The 23,931-nt window shown below is 46.3% G+C and overlaps 1 protein-coding gene across 2 annotated transcripts in view; it reads right to left on the bottom strand.

Annotated features, from left to right (window-relative positions):
- Window positions 1-23,931, bottom strand: part of slc2a4rg (SLC2A4 regulator) — a 108,090-nt gene that overhangs the window by 23,620 nt on the left and 60,539 nt on the right. For both annotated transcript variants that reach the window (XM_084333835.1, XM_084333836.1), the window contains exons 3-4: window positions 22,922-23,022; window positions 13,007-13,251 (exon numbers count right to left, since the gene is read on the bottom strand). In XM_084333835.1, the coding sequence (XP_084189961.1) occupies window positions 13,007-13,251; window positions 22,922-23,022 (346 nt within the window). The remainder of the gene's footprint in view (window positions 1-13,006; window positions 13,252-22,921; window positions 23,023-23,931) is intronic.

Raw genomic sequence — 23,931 nt, 5'->3', positions numbered from 1 at the left:
TTCTTAGTGTTCAATGCGAATGCCGTTACTGACAATCAAATAATCAGAAACGACCCCCCCCCCCCCCCCCCTTTCATGCATTCATGATGGAACATAATAGCTATGATCTAGATTTGATTTCGGGATAGACAAGACATGGCAACGTGTATAGTGGAATCGACGTATAGGGCTTTAACTCAGGATTTCATGAATTACCCTAGACCGCTCTAAAACCATACTCAAGTTCAAGTTTCAAGTTTCTTTATTAGTTGTCATACAGAAATACAGAATACTTTTGCATGAAATGCTTCTTTCTGTTTTGCTCCTGAGAGTGTGCTAGATAAAATAAAAAGATAGTATAAAATAAGTATAATATAAGTATAAAATAGAAAGTCAAGTACGTAAACAAGTGTAAACAAAACAAAAATGTTCAATATACATATACAGTATATGTACAGTATATACAATGCAAATACAGTACAGTGTAGAGATTGTGAGGTATAGCTTGTGGTGGTGAGGTGCAATGAGGTGCCACCTTGTGGTGGTGAGGTGCAATGAGGTGCACTGAGGTATGAGATTGATGTGCAAATCTCCTTACCAATAAATATAAAGTGTGTTAGTGTCTAAAGTGGGTAAAGTGGGTGCTACAGTGGGTTGTTTATTTAAAGTGAGTGTGTGCGTGTGGATGTGTGTGCTGGGGGTGTATTTGATGGTTTGTTATTGTTCATTGAGCATCCTGATGGCCTGGGAATAGAAGCTCATTCTGAGTCTCTCTGTGCTTGCCATGAGACTCCGGTATCGCTTGCCTGACCGCAGCAGTTCAAAGAGGCAGTTGTTTGGGTGGCTGGGGTCTTTGATTATTCTCTTAGCCTTACACATGCAGCGCTTGTTGTAAATGTCTTGGAGAGTGGGAAGCCCCCCTCGAATTGTGCGTTCGGCTGAACGGGCCATTCTCGGTAGTCTGCTACGGTCTTGTGCAGTGCTATTCCCAAACCAGGAGGTGATATTGCCAGTCAGGATGCTCTCTATTGTACATGAGTAGAAGTTCTTGAGGATCTTCTGACTCACTTGGAACTTCCTTAGGCGCCTAAGGAAGTAGAGGTGTTGTCGTGCCTTCTTGATAACACTGTCAATGTGTGTGGTCCATGTTAAGTCCTCGGATATGTGGACTCCGAGGTACTTAAAACTGTTCACTCTCTCAACCGGTGCCCCGTCGATGCTGAGGGGGCTGTAATCCCTGACCTCCGACGTCCTAAAGTCCACAATCATCTCTTTTGTTTTTCTGACGTTCAGGGAGAGACTGTTCTCTTGACACCATCTCACTAGAACCTTTACCTCTTCCAGGTAGGCCCTCTCGTCGTTTGCAGAGATCAGGCCCACCACTACTGTGTCGTCAGCAAATTTGATGATTGTGTTGTTGTTCCGCTGTGCCACACAGTCATGTGTGTACAGGGAGTAGAGGAGGGGACTCAGAACACAGCCCTGGGCGCCCCTATGTTGAGAGTGATGGATGAGGAGGTGCAGTTGCCTGCTCTCACCACCTGGGGTCTACTAGAAGTAGAAGGTTACTTATATTCACCACGGTATAAAACGGGAATGTATGGATGGAAAATGTATTTATTTTTTGCATCTTGAACGGAAGATAGGTGATGTCAAATGGGCCATAGTATTGTATCCATAGCTATAATATAGAATATAGTTATAGCTCTACAAACAAGGTGACTCAGTCCTATATTTTAACGTTTGGCAATGCGACCACAGGGCCCGACTAATCCCCGGCGCTGAATGAGTTAAGGACCCGCCAGTCACTAGAACAGGTTCCAAAATTCCATTCCAATAATGATGTAGTATAAGGAGGTAGCTTACCAATAATGATGTAGTATAAAGAGGTAGCTTACCAATAATGATGTAGTATAAGGAGGTAGCTTACCAATAATGATGTAGTATAAGGAGGTAGCTTACCAATAATGATGTAGTATAAGGAGGTATCTTAGCAATAATGATGTAGTATAAGGAGGTAGCTTACCAATAATGATGTAGTATAAGGAGGTATCTTTGCAATAATGATGTAGTATAAGGAGGTAGCTTACCAATAATGATGTAGTATAATGAGGTAGCTTACCAATAAGGGCCTTCAAAATGAAGAGAATACAATTACATAAAAAGGGGGAAAAGTAGCTACTTCTTTTTAAATGTATTTATTTCCATGGCTTTTCGGCAGGGCCGTAGGAAGAGAGCACGCCCCAACGCTCTGGGCCCGTTTGTCTCCCTGGGTGGACCAGCCTCTCAGGGTGTCCAGTCGTCTGGTGTCTCTTCAGTTTGCAGGGTTTCATACTTGCCTTCAACAATTTCTCACCACAAATAACATATTCAGTTCTAATTTTGTCCGTTGCCTCTATGAAGCCAAACTCAATAGAACAGTCTCTTTTTTTTTAACAAGTCAGCAGTCTCTTCTCCCTGACGCTTGGCCATCTTTCCATCAGCCCTTTAGTTTTTAGCCAGCTTGTTCGGCTAGCTTAGCTCAGCGAATACTGCTGGTGCCCTTATCCCAACAATATTCATTATTTTATTATTATTATAATTTTTTTTAAGTTTATAGGCTATCTTTATTTATTTTTTCTAAATGAATAAAGATACAAACTTCTAAAGGACCCCCAATTTGGGAACTATTGGGCTAGACGCAGTGGTTCCCAAACTGTGGTGCGCGCACCCCTTGTGGTGCGCGAGCGCCCTCTAGGTGGTGCGTGACATGAAAAGGCTAATGGTGGTAAATAATCTTTTTTTTATAATTTTTTTTACAATAAAATTTCATAAAAATCTTAGTCAAACCTTTAGTATTATGGATATTAAACATGCTGGCAAAGTACATGCATCCATGTTGTCGTGAACATTTTAATTAAATAAAGAAAAAAAGTTTTATAAATGTGTATTGACAACATAGTGCTGTAATTAAATGTTCTAATAAATATGCATGATCAAGTTCAACAACGTGTGCTTTTATTTTGATATTCCTTAATTCCATGTTGAAATTGTGTGAAAAGTGTGGGGTCGCCAAAAAAAATCCTAAATAAAATGGGGTCGTGGTATAAAAATGTTTGAGAACCATACACTGATGACCCCCACCGCCCCCCACCCACATACTTAATTTTCATTTTAAACCTTTATTTAAACTCGAAAGGCAACTATGGTTTCCCTCATTTACAGTCAGGTTGAGTGTACATACAGAAATAAGCCACAAAAAGTGCGGCTGGGTGGCGCAGCGGACTAAGCGCTCGTCACCAACGCGAGAGACACTGGTATCGAATCCGGCTGTCACCGTTGCCTTCGGCTTGGCCGGCCGTCATACTGGTTCAATTGGCAGCGGGAGGGAAGCCGGTGGGGTGGTATTCTGGTCGTTGTAAACAGCGACTCCTACAGGTCGGTCAGGGTGCCTGCACAGCGAGGGAGGGAGATGGTGAGGGTAGTGTGACCTCCCACACATTACACCTCACCAATGAGAGTCCGCGCTGGCAGGTGAAAAGATGCTGCTGGCTTTCTCCTATGTCTCGGAGGAAGCATCTGATAGACTTCAGGGCTCCCTAGACCGACCACTGGGGGGCACATGGGAGCAAGGAAGGGGCGGGGGGAATTGGCATAACGACTAAATTGGGATGGAGGACAAACACAGAAAAAACAGGAGAAGAAAAAGTGGATAAAAAAAAAAGAAATAAACCACAAAAAAGGACATAAAATCACACAGCATATAAAATCCCAACAATAACACAAGTAAGGATAACAATTAAATTTAAAACACGTACAATTTGATTGACAACTTGAATATCAAGCTTTAAGGACTGTTGGAGTTCATTCCATGAGCTAGAGGGCATCATAGCAAAATGTAGATTTGTTCAGAGCAAACTCTGGGGACCTTAACTCATTCCCCGCCAACAACGATTATACTCGTTATTGGCCGCCAATCGTTGAACGGCAACAACGAGTATACTCGTTATTTGATTGTCATTTCTTTCATTACAGGCCCACTGACTCGGGGACCGGGTTAACATTGGGAATCGCATTGAGAATGCCTAGGTGCAATACCGGCCGCATCACGCTAGACGGCGGTATCGAGCACCCTTTCTAACATTGTATCCTGGGCTGTGGGATGGCCAAGGGTTTCGGGTTAAATTTGTCCTTGTCGGGCAAGACAAACGGTTCTGCCGGTTACATTGAAGCCCGTCAAATATGCCCGATCCATATGTTATGGTGGATTATGCCGTCGAGCAAATGGACATTGGATATACCAGATGGCGATCAAACAATTGGAATATTCTTTTTGGATTACTCCCGGCCACAGGTAAGGGCGATTTGACGAAAATGTTTGCTTGATACTGTAATGCTTTCATACCGCTGATAACGGCTGATAACCGTTTTTAGTGTTCAATGCGAATGCCATTACTGACAATCAAATAATCAGAAACGACCCCCCCCCCCCCCCCCCTTTCATGCATTCATGATGGAACATAATAGCTATGATCTAGATTTGATTTCGGGATAATAGCGTATACAGACAAGACATGGCAACGTGTATAGTGGAATCGACGTATAGGGCTTTAACTCAGGATTTCATGAATTACCCTAGACCGCTCTAAAACCATACTCAAGTTCAAGTTTCAAGTTTCTTTATTAGTTGTCATACAGAAATACAGAATACTTTTGCATGAAATGCTTCTTTCTGTTTTGCTCCTGAGAGTGTGCTAGATAAAATAAAAAGATAGTATAAAATAAGTATAATATAAGTATAAAATAGAAAGTCAAGTACGTAAACAAGTGTAAACAAAACAAAAATGTTCAATATACATATACAGTATATGTACAGTATATACAATGCAAATACAGTACAGTGTAGAGATTGTGAGGTATAGCTTGTGGTGGTGAGGTGCAATGAGGTGCCACCTTGTGGTGGTGAGGTGCAATGAGGTGCACTGAGGTATGAGATTGATGTGCAAATCTCCTTACCAATAAATATAAAGTGTGTTAGTGTCTAAAGTGGGTGCTACAGTGGGTTGTTTATTTAAAGTGAGTGTGTGCGTGTGGATGTGTGTGCTGGGGGTGTATTTGATGGTTTGTTATTGTTCATTGAGCATCCTGATGGCCTGGGAATAGAAGCTCATTCTGAGTCTCTCTGTGCTTGCCATGAGACTCCGGTATCGCTTGCCTGACCGCAGCAGCAGTTCAAAGAGGCAGTTGTTTGGGTGGCTGAGGTCTTTGATTATTCTCTTAGCCTTACACATGCAGCGCTTGTTGTAAATGTCTTGGAGAGTGGGAAGCCCCCCTCGAATTGTGCGTTCGGCTGAACGGGCCATTCTCGGTAGTCTGCTACGGTCTTGTGCAGTGCTATTCCCAAACCAGGAGGTGATATTGCCAGTCAGGATGCTCTCTATTGTACATGAGTAGAAGTTCTTGAGGATCTTCTGACTCACTTGGAACTTCCTTAGGCGCCTAAGGAAGTAGAGGTGTTGTCGTGCCTTCTTGATAACACTGTCAATGTGTGTGGTCCTCGGATATGTGGATATGTGGACTCCGAGGTACTTAAAACTGTTCACTCTCTCAACCGGTGCCCCGTCGATGCTGAGGGGGCTGTAATCCCTGACCTCCGACCTCCTAAAGTCCACAATCATCTCTTTTGTTTTTCTGACGTTCAGGGAGAGACTGTTCTCTTGACACCATCTCACTAGAACCTTTACCTCTTCCAGGTAGGCCCTCTCGTCGTTTGCAGAGATCAGGCCCACCACTACTGTGTCGTCAGCAAATTTGATGATTGTGTTGTTGTTCCGCTGTGCCACACAGTCATGTGTGTACAGGGAGTAGAGGAGGGGACTCAGAACACAGCCCTGGGCGCCCCTATGTTGAGAGTGATGGATGAGGAGGTGCAGTTGCCTGCTCTCACCACCTGGGGTCTACTAGAAGTAGAAGGTTACTTATATTCACCACGGTATAAAACGGGAATGTATGGATGGAAAATGTATTTATTTTTTGCATCTTGAACGGAAGATAGGTGATGTCAAATGGGCCATAGTATTGTATCCATAGCTATAATATAGAATATAGTTATAGCTCTACAAACAAGGTGACTCAGTCCTATATTTTAACGTTTGGCAATGCGACCACAGGGCCCGACTAATCCCCGGCGCTGAATGAGTTAAGGACCCGCCAGTCACTAGAACAGGTTCCAAAATTCCATTCCAATAATGATGTAGTATAAGGAGGTAGCTTACCAATAATGATGTAGTATAAAGAGGTAGCTTACCAATAATGATGTAGTATAAGGAGGTAGCTTACCAATAATGATGTAGTATAAGGAGGTAGCTTACCAATAATGATGTAGTATAAGGAGGTATCTTAGCAATAATGATGTAGTATAAGGAGGTAGCTTACCAATAATGATGTAGTATAAGGAGGTATCTTTGCAATAATGATGTAGTATAAGGAGGTAGCTTACCAATAATGATGTAGTATAATGAGGTAGCTTACCAATAAGGGCCTTCAAAATGAAGAGAATACAATTACATAAAAAGGGGGAAAAGTAGCTACTTCTTTTTAAATGTATTTATTTCCATGGCTTTTCGGCAGGGCCGTAGGAAGAGAGCACGCCCCAACGCTCTGGGCCCGTTTGTCTCCCTGGGTGGACCAGCCTCTCAGGGTGTCCAGTCGTCTGGTGTCTCTTCAGTTTGCAGGGTTTCATACTTGCCTTCAACAATTTCTCACCACAAATAACATATTCAGTTCTAATTTTGTCCGTTGCCTCTATGAAGCCAAACTCAATAGAACAGTCTCTTTTTTTTTAACAAGTCAGCAGTCTCTTCTCCCTGACGCTTGGCCATCTTTCCATCAGCCCTTTCGTTTTTAGCCAGCTTGTTCGGCTAGCTTAGCTCAGCGAATACTGCTGGTGCCCTTATCCCAACAATATTAATTATTTTATTATTATTATAAATTTTTTTAAGTTTATAGGCTATCTTTATTTATTTTTTCTAAATGAATAAAGATACAAACTTCTAAAGGACCCCCAATTTGGGAACTATTGGGCTAGACGCAGTGGTTCCCAAACTGTGGGGTGCGCGAGCGCCCTCTAGGTGGTGCGTGACATGAAAAGGCTAATGGTGGTAAATAATCTTTTTTTTATAATTTTTTTTACAATAAAATTTCATAAAAATCTTAGTCAAACCTTTAGTATTATGGATATTAAACATGCTGGCAAAGTACATGCATCCATGTTGTCGTGAACATTTTAATTAAATAAAGAAATTCCCTATCCATAGTCGCCATGGGAAGAGATAAAATAAAAAAAAATTATCTGTGCACGGAGACCAGCAAAAAAAAATCTAACAGAAACACATTGGGGGGTGCGTCAGCTAGGTCGGGAGGTGACAGGGGGTGCACGGCCAAAAAGGTTTGGGAACCGCTGGGCTAGAGCACCCAGTGGTTAGCCCAGATATTAGCCTACACCCAGTGGCTGATGTTAATAGTGTATATATTATATGGAATTATCTCAACACAAATCTAAGGAATAACCATGACCAACATTAACCTTAAAAGATGCTTCTTTATATGGCAAATGTGGGTAGGACACCACAGATAATGTCTAGGTCATAGTGTGTTCTAGGGATCCAGTGTGTTCCGTTCTAATGATATATCACACTATCTTAAGTTTTCAGTAGGGATGTTCGATATTGGCTTTTTTACCGATATCCGATATACCAATATTGTCCAACTCTTAATTTCTGATACCGATATCAACGATACAGATATATGTGGGGTCCCCCCCCCCCAAAATAACGGAATAATTTCAGGTAATTAACATTAGTACATATCTCTTGTCGTGGAATCAAACTACTTTCCAAAAATGACATAGTACAGCCTTAAACTAGAATTGCATCTCTTGTGCGATCATATAACCGTAGTTACACTCGTAACCCGCACCCACTCGTTCCTTCTATCCCCACAACAACCAATTGTCTCGTTGCTGTACTTTAGCCATTGAAACTCTGTTGCTAAGCAGGACGTTTCACTGGCTGTCCCTATAGCTTCATTCGCCTGGTCTGGTTAGACAGAGTAGTGGAGAGAGAGAGGCTTGAACCAAACACACACAGTATAGTGCAACTTAAAGAAAATAAATGGGTGCATCTAAGTAAAACGATGCAAAATGCGACTAATCATCTGCTGCTGTCATTGTCGGGTTTCAGTGAAGCTAAGTCGTACTTGAGAACGTTTTGCTCTCGACATGATGCTGTTCTGCTTACTGCCCGTCACTTTTGGAGTGCGTGCGAGACTGCTGGCTGGGAAGTAGGTGCGAGGAAAGTGTTCTGCAACCCGACCACAAAAGGGCGATTGATGGTCGTTGTGCATAAAGCAGAGCATTTGGCAATATTTTGGATAAAACCCTGCAGCAGTAAAAGCTTGACTGGAGAGGAGCTCAGAGGACCAGTCCAGACCAGCAACAGTATGTTTGTACAGTATGTGATCAATGTGCTACATTGATCCATCCGTCAATGAACAGATATCAAAGTGCCAGAAGGTATCACCGTCTGTCGTTTTATTTTTTAATTAGAACCTAACATTAACTCCCATCTGTCCAATAAATGAATATTCCTCACTGAAAACAGACGTAGACGGTGTGGAATAACTGTATCTCCCCCCTCCCCCACAGACAGACTACTGTCCTTCCACTAGTTTCTGTCTACCCTTACTAGGGGTGGGAATCACCAGTTTCATCATGATATGATACGATATCGATTCTTTGGACAACGATACAATATTTGCCGATATCACAAAGTCTCTCACGATACAATACGATTAGATTAGATTCAGGTGCCTGCAATCGATATGAGATGATATCATATGCCCATTTAACACAATCGGTAACATTTAGATCAACTAAAAAAAGGTAACGAAAATATCATTTGACATTTGTATTTTTGAGCTCTTCCAGACATTTAAAGGAAAATCAATCTATTGTTTTTAATACAAATAGACCTCCTGTTCACTGTAAAGTGCCACGTTTTGATATATTGAGCTTTAAACTTTAAGCTCCATTTTTTGGAACTCAAAACTCAACCTAAAACCCCTCCCTACCTCCCTCTCCCAAACCGTTCCTACAACAATTTGTTGATGTTGCATGATCATGTATAGGCCTACATTTATTATGTATTATATTGTTTATGTTTAAATAACATTTAAACATCAAACTCCTCTGACCTCATCTGCTCTTTCCAAAGACGCGCGCACACACACACACAGAAAGGGAGAATGCTATGCTGTAACGTCTACACACACGGAGCTACTGCTGTTGTTCTTGGGCGGATATGAGACTCGCCACAGGATTTTCAAATAAGAGTATCGATATGAATCGATCTTATTACATTGCATCGATCCGATTCGATCGTTGATAATTACATCGATGTATCGATCTGGATCGATGTATCGTCCCACCCCTAACCCTTACCTCACCCGATACCACCCTCCCCTAACTAGAACCCACTCCCCTCCATGATCACCCTCCAGCCTACCCAGAAGTCCACTCTCTGACCCTATAAAGAGCCACACCTGAGTGGACTCTGGAGCTCACCTGGGGACACATCAGCTGGTGTCCCAGTTGGGTCATCCAAGCTATAACTCTGAATAAACCTTTGTTTTATCAAGCCTACCTTCGACGGTCTACCTTCATTGATCAGGGTTCAATTCCCTAACAACGGACAGACACAGCGGATCAATGTAGCCGCATAACGCTAAAGATCAAAGTAAGCGCTTTACAGATATTGAGTGTCATTTGGTCAAATGCCCGGTGTCACCGGTAATACCGGTGTTGTCATGAGCTTATTATTCATGGGAAATTCCACATCAGCACGGCAACCCTACTCTTAGCACCTCAGGGCCTGGACATGGTGGTGGGGTGTGTGTTTGTGTATGTTTGTGTTTGTGTGTGTTTGTGAACTGTATACTCCCATCTACTAAACCCTTTGTCTGTCACCATACAGTCAGTTTATTATGGTTGGACCGATCAGTATCAGTTAGCCTATTTCTGCTCTCATGAGCGACGTCTTTTCATTGGATTTCCTATAAATTGGTGAGTGGGCAACAAACTGTAACCCTGCCCCTAATCCTAACCTTAACCTAACCCTAACTAAAAGCTTAACCTAACCCTAAGAAAATCCTTAACCTAACCCTAACCATAATTAACTTAACCGCACAAGTCACACAGAAGCTAGAAACTGGTGTGCAGCTTTTCACAGCATGTGTTACCAACCGGTTGATGAGAATACATTGACCCGCACGATATTGGAGACCAGAAACTTGGATACTGTGTGTGTACTTGGATACTGTGTGTAGCGGAGATTGCGCTCGTCACCAATGCAAGAGGCTGCGGTCTCGACTCCCGGAGTCAGCATTGCCTGCGGCTTGGGCCGATCGTCATACTAACTCGTTTGGCTGAGTTAGCGGGAGGGAAGTTGATGGGTGGTAATCTGGCGTTGTGGACAGCGACGCCTACAGGTCAGGTCTGGGCGCCTGCTCAGCGAAAGGCAGGAAGTGGTGAAGGCAGCGTGACCTCCCACGCGTTACGCTTCACCAATGAGAGTCCTCGCTGCCAGGTGAAAAGAGAGCCGCTGGCTTTCTCCGCATGTGTCGGAGGAAGCGTGTGGTAGACTTCAGGGTTCCCTTGTACCGACCAGTAGGGGGAACATGTGCACAATAAACTCTGACCGGAATTGATCCCATTTGTCCGGTAGATTGAAATCTTGCAGGACACAGAGACCGGCAAAAAAAAATTCTAACGGAAACCCTGCTCCACGCGTCCCTTTCTTTCTAAAGCTCTCGTATATCAACCCTCCCAACCTCCTCCACCTCCACGCGTCCCTTTCTTTCTAAAGCTCTCGTATCAACCCTCCCAACCTCCTCCACCTCCACGCGTCCCTTTCTTTCTAAAGCTCTCGTATCAACCCTCCCAACCTCCTCCACCTCCACGCGTCCCTTTCTTTCTAAAGCTCTCGTATCAACCCTCCCAACCTCCTCCACCTCCACGCGTCCCTTTCTTTCTAAAGCTCTCGTATCAACCCTCCCAACCTCCTCCACCTCCACGCGTCCCTTTCTTTCTAAAGCTCTCGTATCAACCCTCCCAACCTCCTCCACCTCCACGCGTCCCTTTCTTTCTAAAGCTCTCGTATCAACCCTCCCAACCTCCTCCACCTCCACGCGTCCCTTCCTTTCTAAAGCTCTCGTATCAACCCTCCCAACCTCCTCCCGTCTGACATGGCTGGAAGGGTTCAGAAAGCTTCTTGATATTGAAACCACTTCTACGTTCTGGACCATTTCCACCGCATGAAAGGAGAAGAGAAGAGGGGAAGGGAAGGCAGAGCGGGGAGACAGAAGGAGAGAGGGAATGTAATCCATCACCCGCAGAGGAACAGAGAGTGACCGGGGCTCTTACGTCACGCGCCGCTTATGTTTTCTGAATCTCTCCGGGGGGGATTTTCCAAGGCCTCTCTGCCACTACATCATAGGAATGGAAGACCACACTCGGAGAGTAGTGCTTCTAAAAAGATGTGGCTCTGAACCATCTCTCAGTCAGAGCCTAATTACTGCCATACGGGTTATTAAGATGGGACTCCGTGGTGTCTTTTTACGTTAAATTAAGTACTTTCCTGCACAAGTACACAATACATACAAATAGCTTTTCTTTTTATATATACAGAGAGAGAGAGAGAGAGAGAGAGAGAGAGAGAGAGAGAGAGAGAGAGAGAGAGAGAGAGAGAGAGAGAGAGAGAGAGAGAGAGAGAGAGAGAGAGAGAGAGAGAGAGGAAGTATGGGAGGATAGACGGGGGACGGCCGTGTTGCACCGCAGTGCTGTACGTGGTGCGCCACCCTGGCGCCCCACAAATAGCTTTTCTAGCCTGTCCAGAACTCAAAACATAGAATTTAATGTCATGGTGGGACCTAGGACGTCAATATGGTCTTCTGACTACAGGCCATGGTGGGACCTAGGAGGACGTCAATATGGTCTTCTGACTACAGGCCATGGTGGGACCTAGGAGGACGTCAATATGGTCTTCTGACTACAGGCCATGGTGGACCTAGGAGGACGTCAATATGGTCTTCTGACTACAGGCCATGGTGGGACCTAGGAGGACGTCAATATGGTCTTCTGACTACAGGCCATGGTGGGACCTAGGAGGACGTCAATATGGTCTTCTGACTACAGGTCATGGTGGGACCTAGGAGGACGTCAATATGGTCTTCTGACTACAGGCCATGGTCAGATGTCAATATGTTTCCACCTTCTACTCCTGGGGCCTCCTGAGATTTTGCCAGTCTGAGCTCTGGGACGACTGGAAAATGTGCCGGGGGAAAACACGAGACTCGCCACTAAGAGACGGACTGTTTGATGTGTGCGGTCTCTCTAGTCTAGAGGACATTTTCAGAGGACGTTTTCAGACCTCATGACGTTTGTTACCTCCTGTTACCAGACCACATTCGGTTAGAAAACCATTACATTGAAGCACGTTATGATGATTTAGGCTTATTTGGTTTCCCCAATCATGAGATTGTAACTACACTCAAACATCCCAATGCATGACTTTACAACAATCGACGTTATAAAGTGCAGGTCGACGTATGTGCATCTCATTGGAATAACGTACCTTCAGGAAGAAAAAAAAATCCTACAGTATGCCTAGTAGTATAGCAACTTTCAGGTTTCATGGAGCATATTCTCAACCCTTTTCAGGTAGAGATCTATAAAAACATACACTTTATACACCTACGTATACAAAAATGTATTTAAATAAATGTATATACGGGACAAGAGCTCATGGACAATCATAGCAGAGTGAAAATTGATAAAACGTTCATTCAACGTTATTGTTGTGAAAGTAATCCATCCTCTTTTAGAATGATTCATAGTGAGAGTTGGAGAAGCCAAGGTTGTCTGGTCTTGAACTTGTGTCAAGATTACGTCATGTTTACAAAGTGGCTTCAGTGGCTTTGACCTGGTCCTTACCTTTCTCTTCCGGGGTATGGGGTCCTCAAACAGGAAGTGAGTGCTCTCCGAGACATCCTCGCTGACATCATCACCCTGGGAGGAAAGCAGGAAGCTCTTATTGGCGTCGTTGGAGAGGGGCGGCGACGGCGTGGAGGGCACCGATTGGTCGCTGGCGTCCCAGCTCCAGTTGCCGCTGGTGGAGCTGCTGTAGCTGGCCGACAGCGCCTCCTTCCAGCCGCGGTTGGCGAGCTCTGGGACTGCAGCTGAAATAGACATCAGCAAAGTCATCTACACAGGGTTCCTTCCCACAGACAATGCTAAATGAAATTCAAGGACTTTCAAGTACTTTCCCAATCACTATTTTTCATTTTAAAGGGGCATTTAAAAGGATACAATTCACTTTTAAATGCTTTTTTTTTTTTTTATTGGGATCAAAAAAATTTCTGATCCAATATTTATGGCTTAAAACCCATTTCCGACAATTAGTTACACTTTAGATACAAAGATTATTGATTCAGAACAATTTGATCATGGATGAACAATGCAAATGGTTGATTTTTGAATTTCAAGGACTTTTTAGGCGCCTTGTTAAAAATGGGCTGTTTTCAAGGAATTCCAGGCCTCGACTTTTTTTTGTAAAAAATCAAGCACTTTAAGCACTTCAAGGACCTTGTGCGAACCCTGTCTACACCTCATCACCTCGTCACAGGGGGTAGTTATTGTATTTATGTGTGAGGAGTAATTGCCAAATTCTGAAACACTTTAGAAATTGCAGTATGAGCAATATATAATATATTTCTTTATGAATACCATTGTCCACGATATATAAGCTATATGTCATAGGAAATATACACACTATATATAAGTCCATCAAAGAAATGCTTGACCATTTTGAATGAAATAGCATTTATCCAGACATTTCTTTTGTTAGCAAGGTTTTAGCAATGTGTTTAGGAAGTACTGTGCATACGACTATATAATAATAATAATAATAATAATATGGTTAGATTTTATATGGTTTGATGAGACAGACAGAACAGACAGACAATGATGATACAATGACTGTGACAGTGACGACTAGATTCTGTACAGAATACTTGTACTTCCAAGCCCTGCAGGACTTGGTTCCAGAGGCACCACTATGTAAACAGGAAAAGCCAAAATAGAGAAGAGTATCAGTTTCAGACTTAATCCTGCACATCCAAGTAGATATGTGACCCCAATAGTAGGTTGACAGTGAAAATTACAGGTTTCAAAACCCCAAAAGGCTTCATTGTTCTCTTATACCTGATTTGAAATGTGTTGAAATCACATAAATATAATTAGTTGTCTGTGATTTTCTTAGTGTTCACAGTAAACCTAGAAAGAGCAGATTGTTTAGAGCAAGGCACTGGGTATGGTTGCTTCCAACAGCTCCATAATTTTTGTATAAATAAAACACATTTCTATGATAAACACATTTTGTACATACTATTTTTGTACATAGTGAAACAATGTTAGCCCACAATCCTGTGCTGCATCAGTGTCACATGTTAGTGGCGTTATGTTACGTTATGTTAAGTAATGTTACCCAAACAAACTGCTTTCATAATATATTTTTTCACATCGGCCCAGTTTTGCTCATCGGACCGATGCAATCAAGAAGAAAGTCAAAATCAGCCAATATGTTTGCTGATATACTGCATAATATCTGCCCAGTTTCGCAGTTTTCCTCATCGGACCGATACCGATATATAAAAGATATGGTCACCTATCGCGCAAGCCTAATAATATGTGTATTTTTTAAAACAACATTATAGTTCAAATTTGTTCAGTTATTTGCATCAAATAGCTTACCTGTATTTAAGGGTGCATGGGCCAGTTTGGCTACCAATGTGTTCAATGGAGACCCATATTGTATACACATTCACTTGCCTGGAACAGCCTTGCTGATACATTTAATGTCTTTATAATCTTAAGTCCAAAAAGGCTTTAGATGTCTGCTTCAGATACGCTAAGCTCTGCAGACCATTTCTTATACAATTTAAATTGATTGGACTAGGAATCCATAACACCATCCAATCACTCAAAGCCTTTTCATATAGGCTACTCAGTCTGTGACTAATAGCTTTTATATAAGACGTCATAACGGCCATGGCTTGATGCGATTTGCGATGTGTTGTAACATAATGAATCAAAGCAGAGCCTGCCCTGTGTGACCCACACCAGCCATGTGACTTCAAGAGTCTTATCCTACAAGATCAGAATAATAATACTATCAAGCAATACGGAAGATTTCGAACTGTAGGTCATTCTAATTTCCTAACTGCTAGTCCGCTCCCGTTACTAGGAGACCAATGTGGTAGGGAGGGGAGATATGGCAGTATAGGGTAGGGTGAGGGGTTTGGGCTACATTACCTTCTGTACATTCACATTTAATCAAATCACAGCAGATAAAAAATAAAAATAAAAAACTGACTGGAGATTCCCTGAAAACCAATAGTTCCTGACTAAGAGGAGGTGATCAGATTCTGATGTAATCAACCCAAACCCAACAACCCGTCTCCCCCGTACTTGTAAACTTTCATCCGGCTTTTCTCCTCCAAAACATGATCTTCTTAGCTGACATTATCTAATGACTCTAATGACTGCAACTCTGTGGCCCTATAGATTAATTTGTTGCATCCCTATATATTAATTTCCTCCCTGTTCCTCCTCAGTATGGCAGGCCGCTGAATGCTGCCCCTCGTACTTAAGAGGTTAAATCAACCACACGTTTACATGATTGAAAAACGAAAACAGGCCCAGAAGCCCTGCTCGCAGGGAGGGACTAGCACAGTGACGCTAAAGCTAACGCTAAAAATAGCCCAGAGGTCTCTGACCCGTCTACCGTGGTTGGCACGGCGATGGCAGCGAAGGCACTGATAGTTACGGCAACAGCAGCCATAGTAACAGGGTCAAGGCTGGGCAGGAAGGCGTGCTGGGCTCTGGTGAGAATATAGTTTCAGAGATAACAGACTTTTCCCCAGTGGATTAAAAACCTGGCCTTGTTAATCCAAACCCTACCACAAGCCTAGCTAACCCTAACCCGACCACAAGCCTAGCTAACCCTACAACAAGCCTAGCTAACCCTAACCCGACCACAAGCCTAGCTAACCCTAACCCTACCACAAGCCTAGCTAACCCTAACCCGACCACAAGCCTAGCTAACCCTAACCCGACCACAAGCCTAGCTAACCCTAAACCTACCACAAGCCTAGCTAACCCTACCACAAGCCTAGCTAACCCTAACCCTACCACAAGCCTAGCTAACCCTAACCCTACAACAAGCCTAGCTAACCCTAACCCTACAACAAGCCTAGCTAACCCTAACCATACAACAAGCCTAGCTAACCCTAAAACAAGCCTAGCTAACCCTAACCCTACAACAAGCCTAGCTAACCCTAACCATACAACAAGCCTAGCTAACCCTAACCATACAACAAGCCTAGCTAACCCTACAACAAGCCTAGCTAACCCTAAACCTACCACTAGGGATGGGAAATGATAAGATTTTATCGATACGATTCCATTATAGATTCTGCTTATCGATCCGATTCTTTGTCGATTCCCTTATCGATTCCTGATAAATGTATAATTTAAATAAATAAATTGGAAATGCAACAGAACTAAGCTGGTTAGAATACCAACATGCAACTTGACATTTATTTAATTTTTTCTTTTTCCGTTTTTCTCCCCTCCCAATGTTAGTCGTTATGCCAATTCCCAATCCCCTTCCTGGTCGTTGCGCACTCTACCCCCTACCGTCGGTCTGGGAGGGCGGAGACTATCACATGCTTCCTCCGACACATGTGTACCCAGCCCACCACTTCTTTTCACCTGGCAGCGCGGACTCTCACTGGGAGAGTGTAACGTGTGGAAGGTCACACTCCAGATCCTTCCTCGCTGTGCAGGCGCCCCGACCAAACTGTAGGAGTCGCTGTTTACAACGACCCGGACCCACCCACCGGCTTCCCTCCCGCTGACTCTGCCAATCGAGCCAGTATGACGGCGGGCCAAGCCGGAGGCAACGCTGACAGCCGGATTCGATACCAGTGTCTCTTGCGTTGGTGATGAGCGCTTAGTCAGCTGCGCCACCCAGCCGCCTGCAACTTGACATTTCTGATTGTCATTTATTGTTGAGCCCCCACCAAAATGGTTGCAATTTCGAGCCCTTACAAATTTAGTGGCAGCTCGGTGACACTCGTTCGACCTTTTCCTGAGTCAGTTTACCCCGCTGTGCTAGCGTGAAAGGATTTTCCTGAGGTGCGCGAGAACCACTAGCTGCAGCCTCAGTCTATTGTGATAATCTAAAATGGATGAAATGGGAGAATATTTATACAGTGAAAGCATTCGTTTTCATTTAGGTTTTCCTAGTCAAGGAATCAAATAGTCTGCTATGGCTGCATTCGTAGCGCTAACGTTATTGTTAAAAAATGCGCAAAACATGGCATCGATAAGAGGAATCGATAGTCACGGAGGCATGCGATTCCAGGAATCAGACAATTAGGAACCGGTTCCCAACCGGTTCCGGTTATCGATTCCCATCCCTACCTACCACAAGCCTAGCTAACCCTAACCATACAAGCCTAGCTAACCCTAAACCTACCACAAGCCTAGCTAACCCTAAACCTACCACAAGCCTAGCTAACCCTAAACCTACCACAAGCCTAGCTAACCCTAAACCTACCACAAGCCTAGCTAACCCTAAACCTACCACAAGCATACCTAACCCTAAACCTACCACAAGCCTAGGTAAACCTAACCCTACCACAAGCCTAGCTAACCCTAACCCTACCACAAGCCTATCTAACCCCATCCCTACCACAATCCTAGCTAATCCTAACCCAGGGGTCGGCAACCCGCGGCTCCGGAGCCGCATGCGGCTCTGCTGTTGCTTTTGCCTCTTAACGTTACGTCACGCGGGACGTGCGCACGTCGCAGCACTTTGCGCTCGTCTGCCGGCTCTGTGCACCAATCATCCAATACAGCGTTCGAAAGTCGACTTTTCCGCCTTTCGATCGCCACCACACTCAACCAATTGCGTGCTTCGGGTTTCAAGCAGCAATCACAGCAGATTAAAAATATAAATAAAAAGGCACCGACTGGAGATTCCCTGAAAACCAATAGTTCCTTGAGAGTTGTGTTTGTTTCTGTTATGTTTTTCGCGTGCGTCATGGATCGTTTTCGCGATCGGCAAGTAGGAAGCATTATCGGAATTCCCCAATCTCATATTTATACTGATTATCGGCCGATACCGATCGCTGGCCAACCGATCGGGGCATCCCTTACTTGTTCTTTTACATTTTCGTCTTCTTTATTAATACAGAGTGTAGTAGTTAAACTATGCTGCAGCTACTCAGTCCCTCTGTCTCTGTCGGTCTCACTCGCTGCCCGGCTCCTGTCACACACAGGCTACACACACTCCTCCTCTCCCATCATCAACTCAGCTGTAGACAGAAAGGTCAGACATTAAATGTCCCTCTCTCCTCACCTGCTCTAGGCCGTGCATACTTTCCTTATTATGCACTTATTGCAATTATTATTATGGATGATGAAAAAGAATCTCATCTGACCAACTTGATTCAACCTAAAGTTACCCCAGTTGTCTCTTCAGCTGACTCACCTTACTCAACTGGTACCTGACTCAGAGTCAGCCAACCTCAACTGGCTCAACTGACTCAGAGTCAGCCAACCTCAACTGGCTCAACTGACTCAGAGTCAGCCAACCTCAACTGGCTCAACTGACTCAGAGTCAGCCAACCTCAACTGGCTCAACTGACTCAGAGTCAGCCAACCTCAACTGGCTCAACTGACTCAGTCAGCCAACCTCAACTGGCTCAACTGACTCAGAGTCAGCCAACCTCATCTGGCTCAACTGACTCAGAGTCAGCCAACCTCAACTGGCTCAACTGACTCAGTCAGCCAACCTCAACTGGCTCAACTGACTCAGAGTCAGCCAACCTCAACTGGCTCAACTGACTCAGAGTCAGCCAACCTCAACTGGCTCAACTGACTCAGTCAGCCAACCTCAACTGGCTCAACTGACTCAGAGTCAGCCAACCTCAACTGGCTCAACTGACTCAGAGTCAGCCAACCTCAACTGGCTCAACTGACTCAGAGTCAGCCAACCTCAACTGGCTCAACTGACTCAGTCAGCCAACCTCAACTGGCTCAACTGACTCAGAGTCAGCCAACCTCATCTGGCTCAACTGACTCAGTCAGCCAACCTCATCTGGCTCAACTGACTCAGAGTCAGCCAACCTCAACTGGCTCAACTGACTCAGTCAGCCAACATCAACTGGCTCAACTGACTCAGAGTCAGCCAACCTCAACTGGCTCAACTGACTCAGTCAGCCAACCTCAACTGGCTCAACTGACTCAGAGTCAGCCAACCTCAACTGGCAGTGTGAAAAAGCGTAGCTTTTTGTGAGAATAGCGCCGGAGAAGTGAACGGTTTGGTGCAACACTACATAGTAACACATCACTTCCAGGTGAACGGGCTGCCTGATTGCTTTTACCAACACGTTCGTGTTTCCGCGTCTCTGATTGGCCAGGTCATGTGACATGTACGCCCAATCGTGGGACCGCAAGTTTCTACCCTGGTTAAGCTTAGGCGCTCTTTCGAAGTTGGTTAAGGTTAGAGTTTGTCTTAGAGCATGGCGATAGAACGCCTGCCCTGATTCCAAACTCTAACCTTAACCAACTGCGAAATAGTCGCCTAAGCTTAACTAGGGGTGGGACAATACATCGATCCAGATCGATATATCGATCTATTATCAATAATCAAATAGGATCGACGCAACGTAAAAAGATCGATTCATATTGCGATACTCTTATTTTGAAAATCCCCGCGAGTCATATCCGCCGGCGCCCAGTATTGTGAAACTCCGTGTACACATTACAGCAGTGTTTGCGTCTGCTGTAAAGCACTACAGAGCGTCTATTTTGCGAGCCGATATAAGTCTGTGCAGTTTTTTCCCCGCAACGGGTCAAATGCAGGCGTTGCATCGTCGCCATTCCTTTATGCCAACGTCGCGTTAAATATCTAAATGAACGTCGCGTTGGCTGCTTAAAAGCTAAGCAGCTAACCGTGAGAGAGAACAGGAGAGTGAAGAGGGGACTTGGAAGGAGGAGGGGTGGGGGCTGTGGGGGACTGTGTGTGTGTGTGTGTCTGTGTGTGTCTGTGTGTGTGTTAAAGCTCAATATATAAAAACAAAAGTGAACAGGAGGTCTATTTGTATTAAAAACAATAGATTGTTTTTCATTTAAATGTCTGGAAGAGCTCAAAAATAAATACATCAATTGATATTTCCGTAGCCTTTTTTTAGTTGATCTAAATGTGACTGATTGTGTTAAATGGGCACATAATATCGCCTCATATCGATCGCAGGCACCTGAATTGAATCGTATCGTATCGTGGCAGACTTTGTGATATCGGCAAATATCGTATCGTTGTCCAAAGAATCGATATTGTATCGTATCGTGATGAAACTGATGATTCCCACCCCTAAGCTTAACCAGTGATAAACTAGGCGTTAGGTAGTTTGCAGGCTGTTCGACCCGGAAATAGGCGCAGAACTTGCCGTCCCACGATTGGCGCACATGTCACATGACCTGGCCAATCAGAGCGCAAAACGGGAACCTGGAAACACGAACGCGTTGGTAAAAGCATAGACGCGAACGGGCTAGGGGGAGTAGGGTGCAAAGTTTTCCGCCATGTTTTTAAAATGGTGGAAAATCCAATATGGTGGACGTCATATGTCCTTATGACAAACTGGAGCACCAGGGGGGAGGTGTTTGTGGGGGCGGAGAGGAGCACCAGGAGGAGTGTTTGTGGGGGCGGAGAGGAGCACCAGGAGGAGTGTTTGTGGGGGCGGGGAGGAGCACCAGGAGGAGTGTTTGTGGGGGCGGGGAGGAGCACCAGGAGGAGTGTTTGTGGGGGCGGAGAGGAGCACCAGGAGGAGTGTTTGTGGGGGCAGGGAGGAGCACCAGGGGGAGGTGTTTGTGGGGGCGGAGAGGAGCACCAGGGGGAGGTGTTTGTGGGGGCGGGGAGGAGCACCAGGAGGAGTGTTTGTGGGGGCAGGGAGGAGCACCAGGGGGAGGTGTTTGTGGGGGCGGGGAGGAGCACCAGGGGGAGGTGTTTGTGGGGGCGGGGAGGAGCACCAGGAGGAGTGTTTGTGGGGGCGGGGAGGAGCACCAGGGGGAGGTGTTTGTGGGGGCAGGGAGGAGCACCAGGAGGAGTGTTTGTGGGGGCGGGGAGGAGCACCATGAGGAGTGTTTGTGGGGGCAGGGAGGAGCACCAGGAGGAGGTGTTTGTGGGGGCAGGGAGGAGCACCAGGAGGAGTGTTTGTGGGGGCGGGGAGGAGCACCAGGAGGAGTGTTTGTGGGGGCGGGGAGGAGCACCAGGAGGAGTGTTTGTGGGGGCGGGGAGGAGCACCAGGAGGAGTGTTTGTGGGGGCGGGGAGGAGCACCAGGGGGAGTGTTTGTGGGGGCGGGGAGGAGCACCAGGGGGAGTGTTTGTGGGGGCGGGGAGGAGCACCAGGGGGAGTGTTTGTGGGGGCAGGGAGGAGCACCAGGGGGAGTGTTTGTGGGGGCGGAGAGGAGCACCAGGGGGAGTGTTTGTGGGGGCGGAGAGGAGCACCAGGAGGAGTGTTTGTGGGGGCAGGGAGGAGCACCAGGAGGAGTGTTTGTGGGGGCAGGGAGGAGCACCAGGGGGAGTGTTTGTGGGGGCAGGGAGGAGCACCAAGGAGGAGGTGTTTGTGGGGGCAGGGAGGAGCACCAGGAGGAGTGTTTGTGGGGGCAGGGAGGAGCACCAGGGGGAGGTGTTTGTGGGGGCGGAGAGGAGCACCAGGAGGAGGTGTTTGTGGGGGCGGAGAGGAGCACCAGGGGGAGTGTTTGTGGGGGCAGGGAGGAGCACCAGGGGGAGGTGTTTGTGGGGGCAGGGAGGAGCACCAGGAGGAGTGTTTGTGGGGGCAGGGAGGAGCACCAAGGGGAGTGTTTGTGGGGGCAGGGAGGAGCACCAAGGGGAGTGTTTGTGGGGGCGGGGAGGAGCACCAGGAGGAGTGTTTGTGGGGGCAGGGAGGAGCACCAAGGGGAGTGTTTGTGGGGGCGGAGAGGAGCACCAGGAGGAGTGTTTGTGGGGGCGGGGAGGAGCACCAGGAGGAGTGTTTGTGGGGCGGAGAGGAGCACCAGGAGGAGTGTTTGTGGGGGCGGGGAGGAGCACCAGGAGGAGTGTTTGTGGGGGCGGGGAGGAGCACCAGGAGGAGTGTTTGTGGGGGCGGAGAGGAGCACCAGGAGGAGTGTTTGTGGGGGCAGGGAGGAGCACCAAGGGGAGTGTTTGTGGGGGCGGAGAGGAGCACCAGGAGGAGTGTTTGTGGGGGCGGGGAGGAGCACCAGGGGGGAGGTGTTTGTGGGGGCAGGGAGGAGCACCAGGAGGAGGTGTTTGTGGGGGCGGGGAGGAGCACCAGGAGGAGGTGTTTGTGGGGGCGGGGAGGAGCACCAGGAGGAGTGTTTGTGGGGGCAGGGAGGAGCACCAGGAGGAGGTGTTTGTGGGGGCGGGGAGGAGCACCAGGAGGAGTGTTTGTGGGGGCGGAGAGGAGCACCAGGAGGAGTGTTTGTGGGGGCGGGGAGGAGCACCAGGAGGAGTGTTTGTGGGGGCGGGGAGGAGCACCAGGAGGAGTGTTTGTGGGGGCGGGGAGGAGCACCAGGGGGAGTGTTTGTGGGGGCGGGGAGGAGCACCAGGAGGAGTGTTTGTGGGGGCGGAGAGGAGCACCAGGGGGAGTGTTTGTGGGGGCAGGGAGGAGCACCAGGAGGGAGATGGTTCTTACCTGTGTTTGTGGGGGTGGGGAGGAGCACCAGGGGGGAGGTGTTTGTGGGGGCGGGGAGGAGCACCAGGGGGGAGATGGTTCTTACCTGTGTTTGTGGGGGTGGGGAGGAGCACCAGGGAGGAGGTGGACAGTGACGTCAGGACGGTGGCAGCCATCACCTCCTTATCGGCGTGACCTGAGGGCTTCCTGCAACACACACAAGCAGACATTTACTACACATTGTACACACAAGAACACACACGATCTAACCATCGCCCACCACTCGCCTTAACCTGGAGCTCAGGGAATAGCTGCGCCCAGACTAAACTCTGCATCTACCCAGACAAAATACTAACTACATCTGTTTATAGAGTGATGGAAAATTCCATTACAATAATAAATGGTGTGGTCCCTGGCAAGCGGCGAAAATTCCCCCGTAGCCCCCCTCCAAAAATCATAGCATGATGTTGAGACGACTTTAAGATGACCCCAACAACAGCGCTTTGAACAAGTCCATCCAATAATAAGTAGCGAGGGAAACAAGATTGATGGCGGTGCATTACATCTCTCTCTCTCTCACTCTGTGTGTGTGTGTGCGTGCGTGATGGAGGGGGTCCAGAGTTATAAGGATTTTAATACTGGGTGTTTAGTATCATTTAAATAGCGAGCGAGGGAGAGAGAGAGGGAGATGGTTTAACCTCTTCCTGCCCAGTAGACCCCATGCTGAGCTGACGTCTCTCAGCTCTGTTCCTATTTATCCTGCCCACTTGGACTGGCAGAGCACGCATGCACGTGTACACACACACGCACGCGCACACACACACGCACACACACACACACGCACACTCTTTTGGGGGCTGGTAAATAATCTAATAAGGGGAGTGAGCTGGCCTGGCAGTAATGTGGATCATTCTGCTGTAAAACGCAGACGTCTCCCCGGCTGCCCACAACAGAGTTTACTGAAGTATTCACTACATCCAAGTCTATTCTCTCTCCCTCTCTCTTAATTCTCTCCATCTTTAATTAAAGCCTCTGTTTTTACTGTTTTATTGTGGATCCCCATTAGTCTACACCAAAGTGAAACTATACTCTTCCTGGGGTAAAAATACAAACACA

Source organism: Notolepis coatsorum (genome assembly GCF_963971535.1).
Source record: "Notolepis coatsorum genome assembly, chromosome: 17".
Lineage (NCBI taxonomy): Eukaryota > Metazoa > Chordata > Actinopteri > Aulopiformes > Paralepididae > Notolepis > Notolepis coatsorum.
This window is presented reverse-complemented; position numbering and strand designations above follow the sequence as displayed.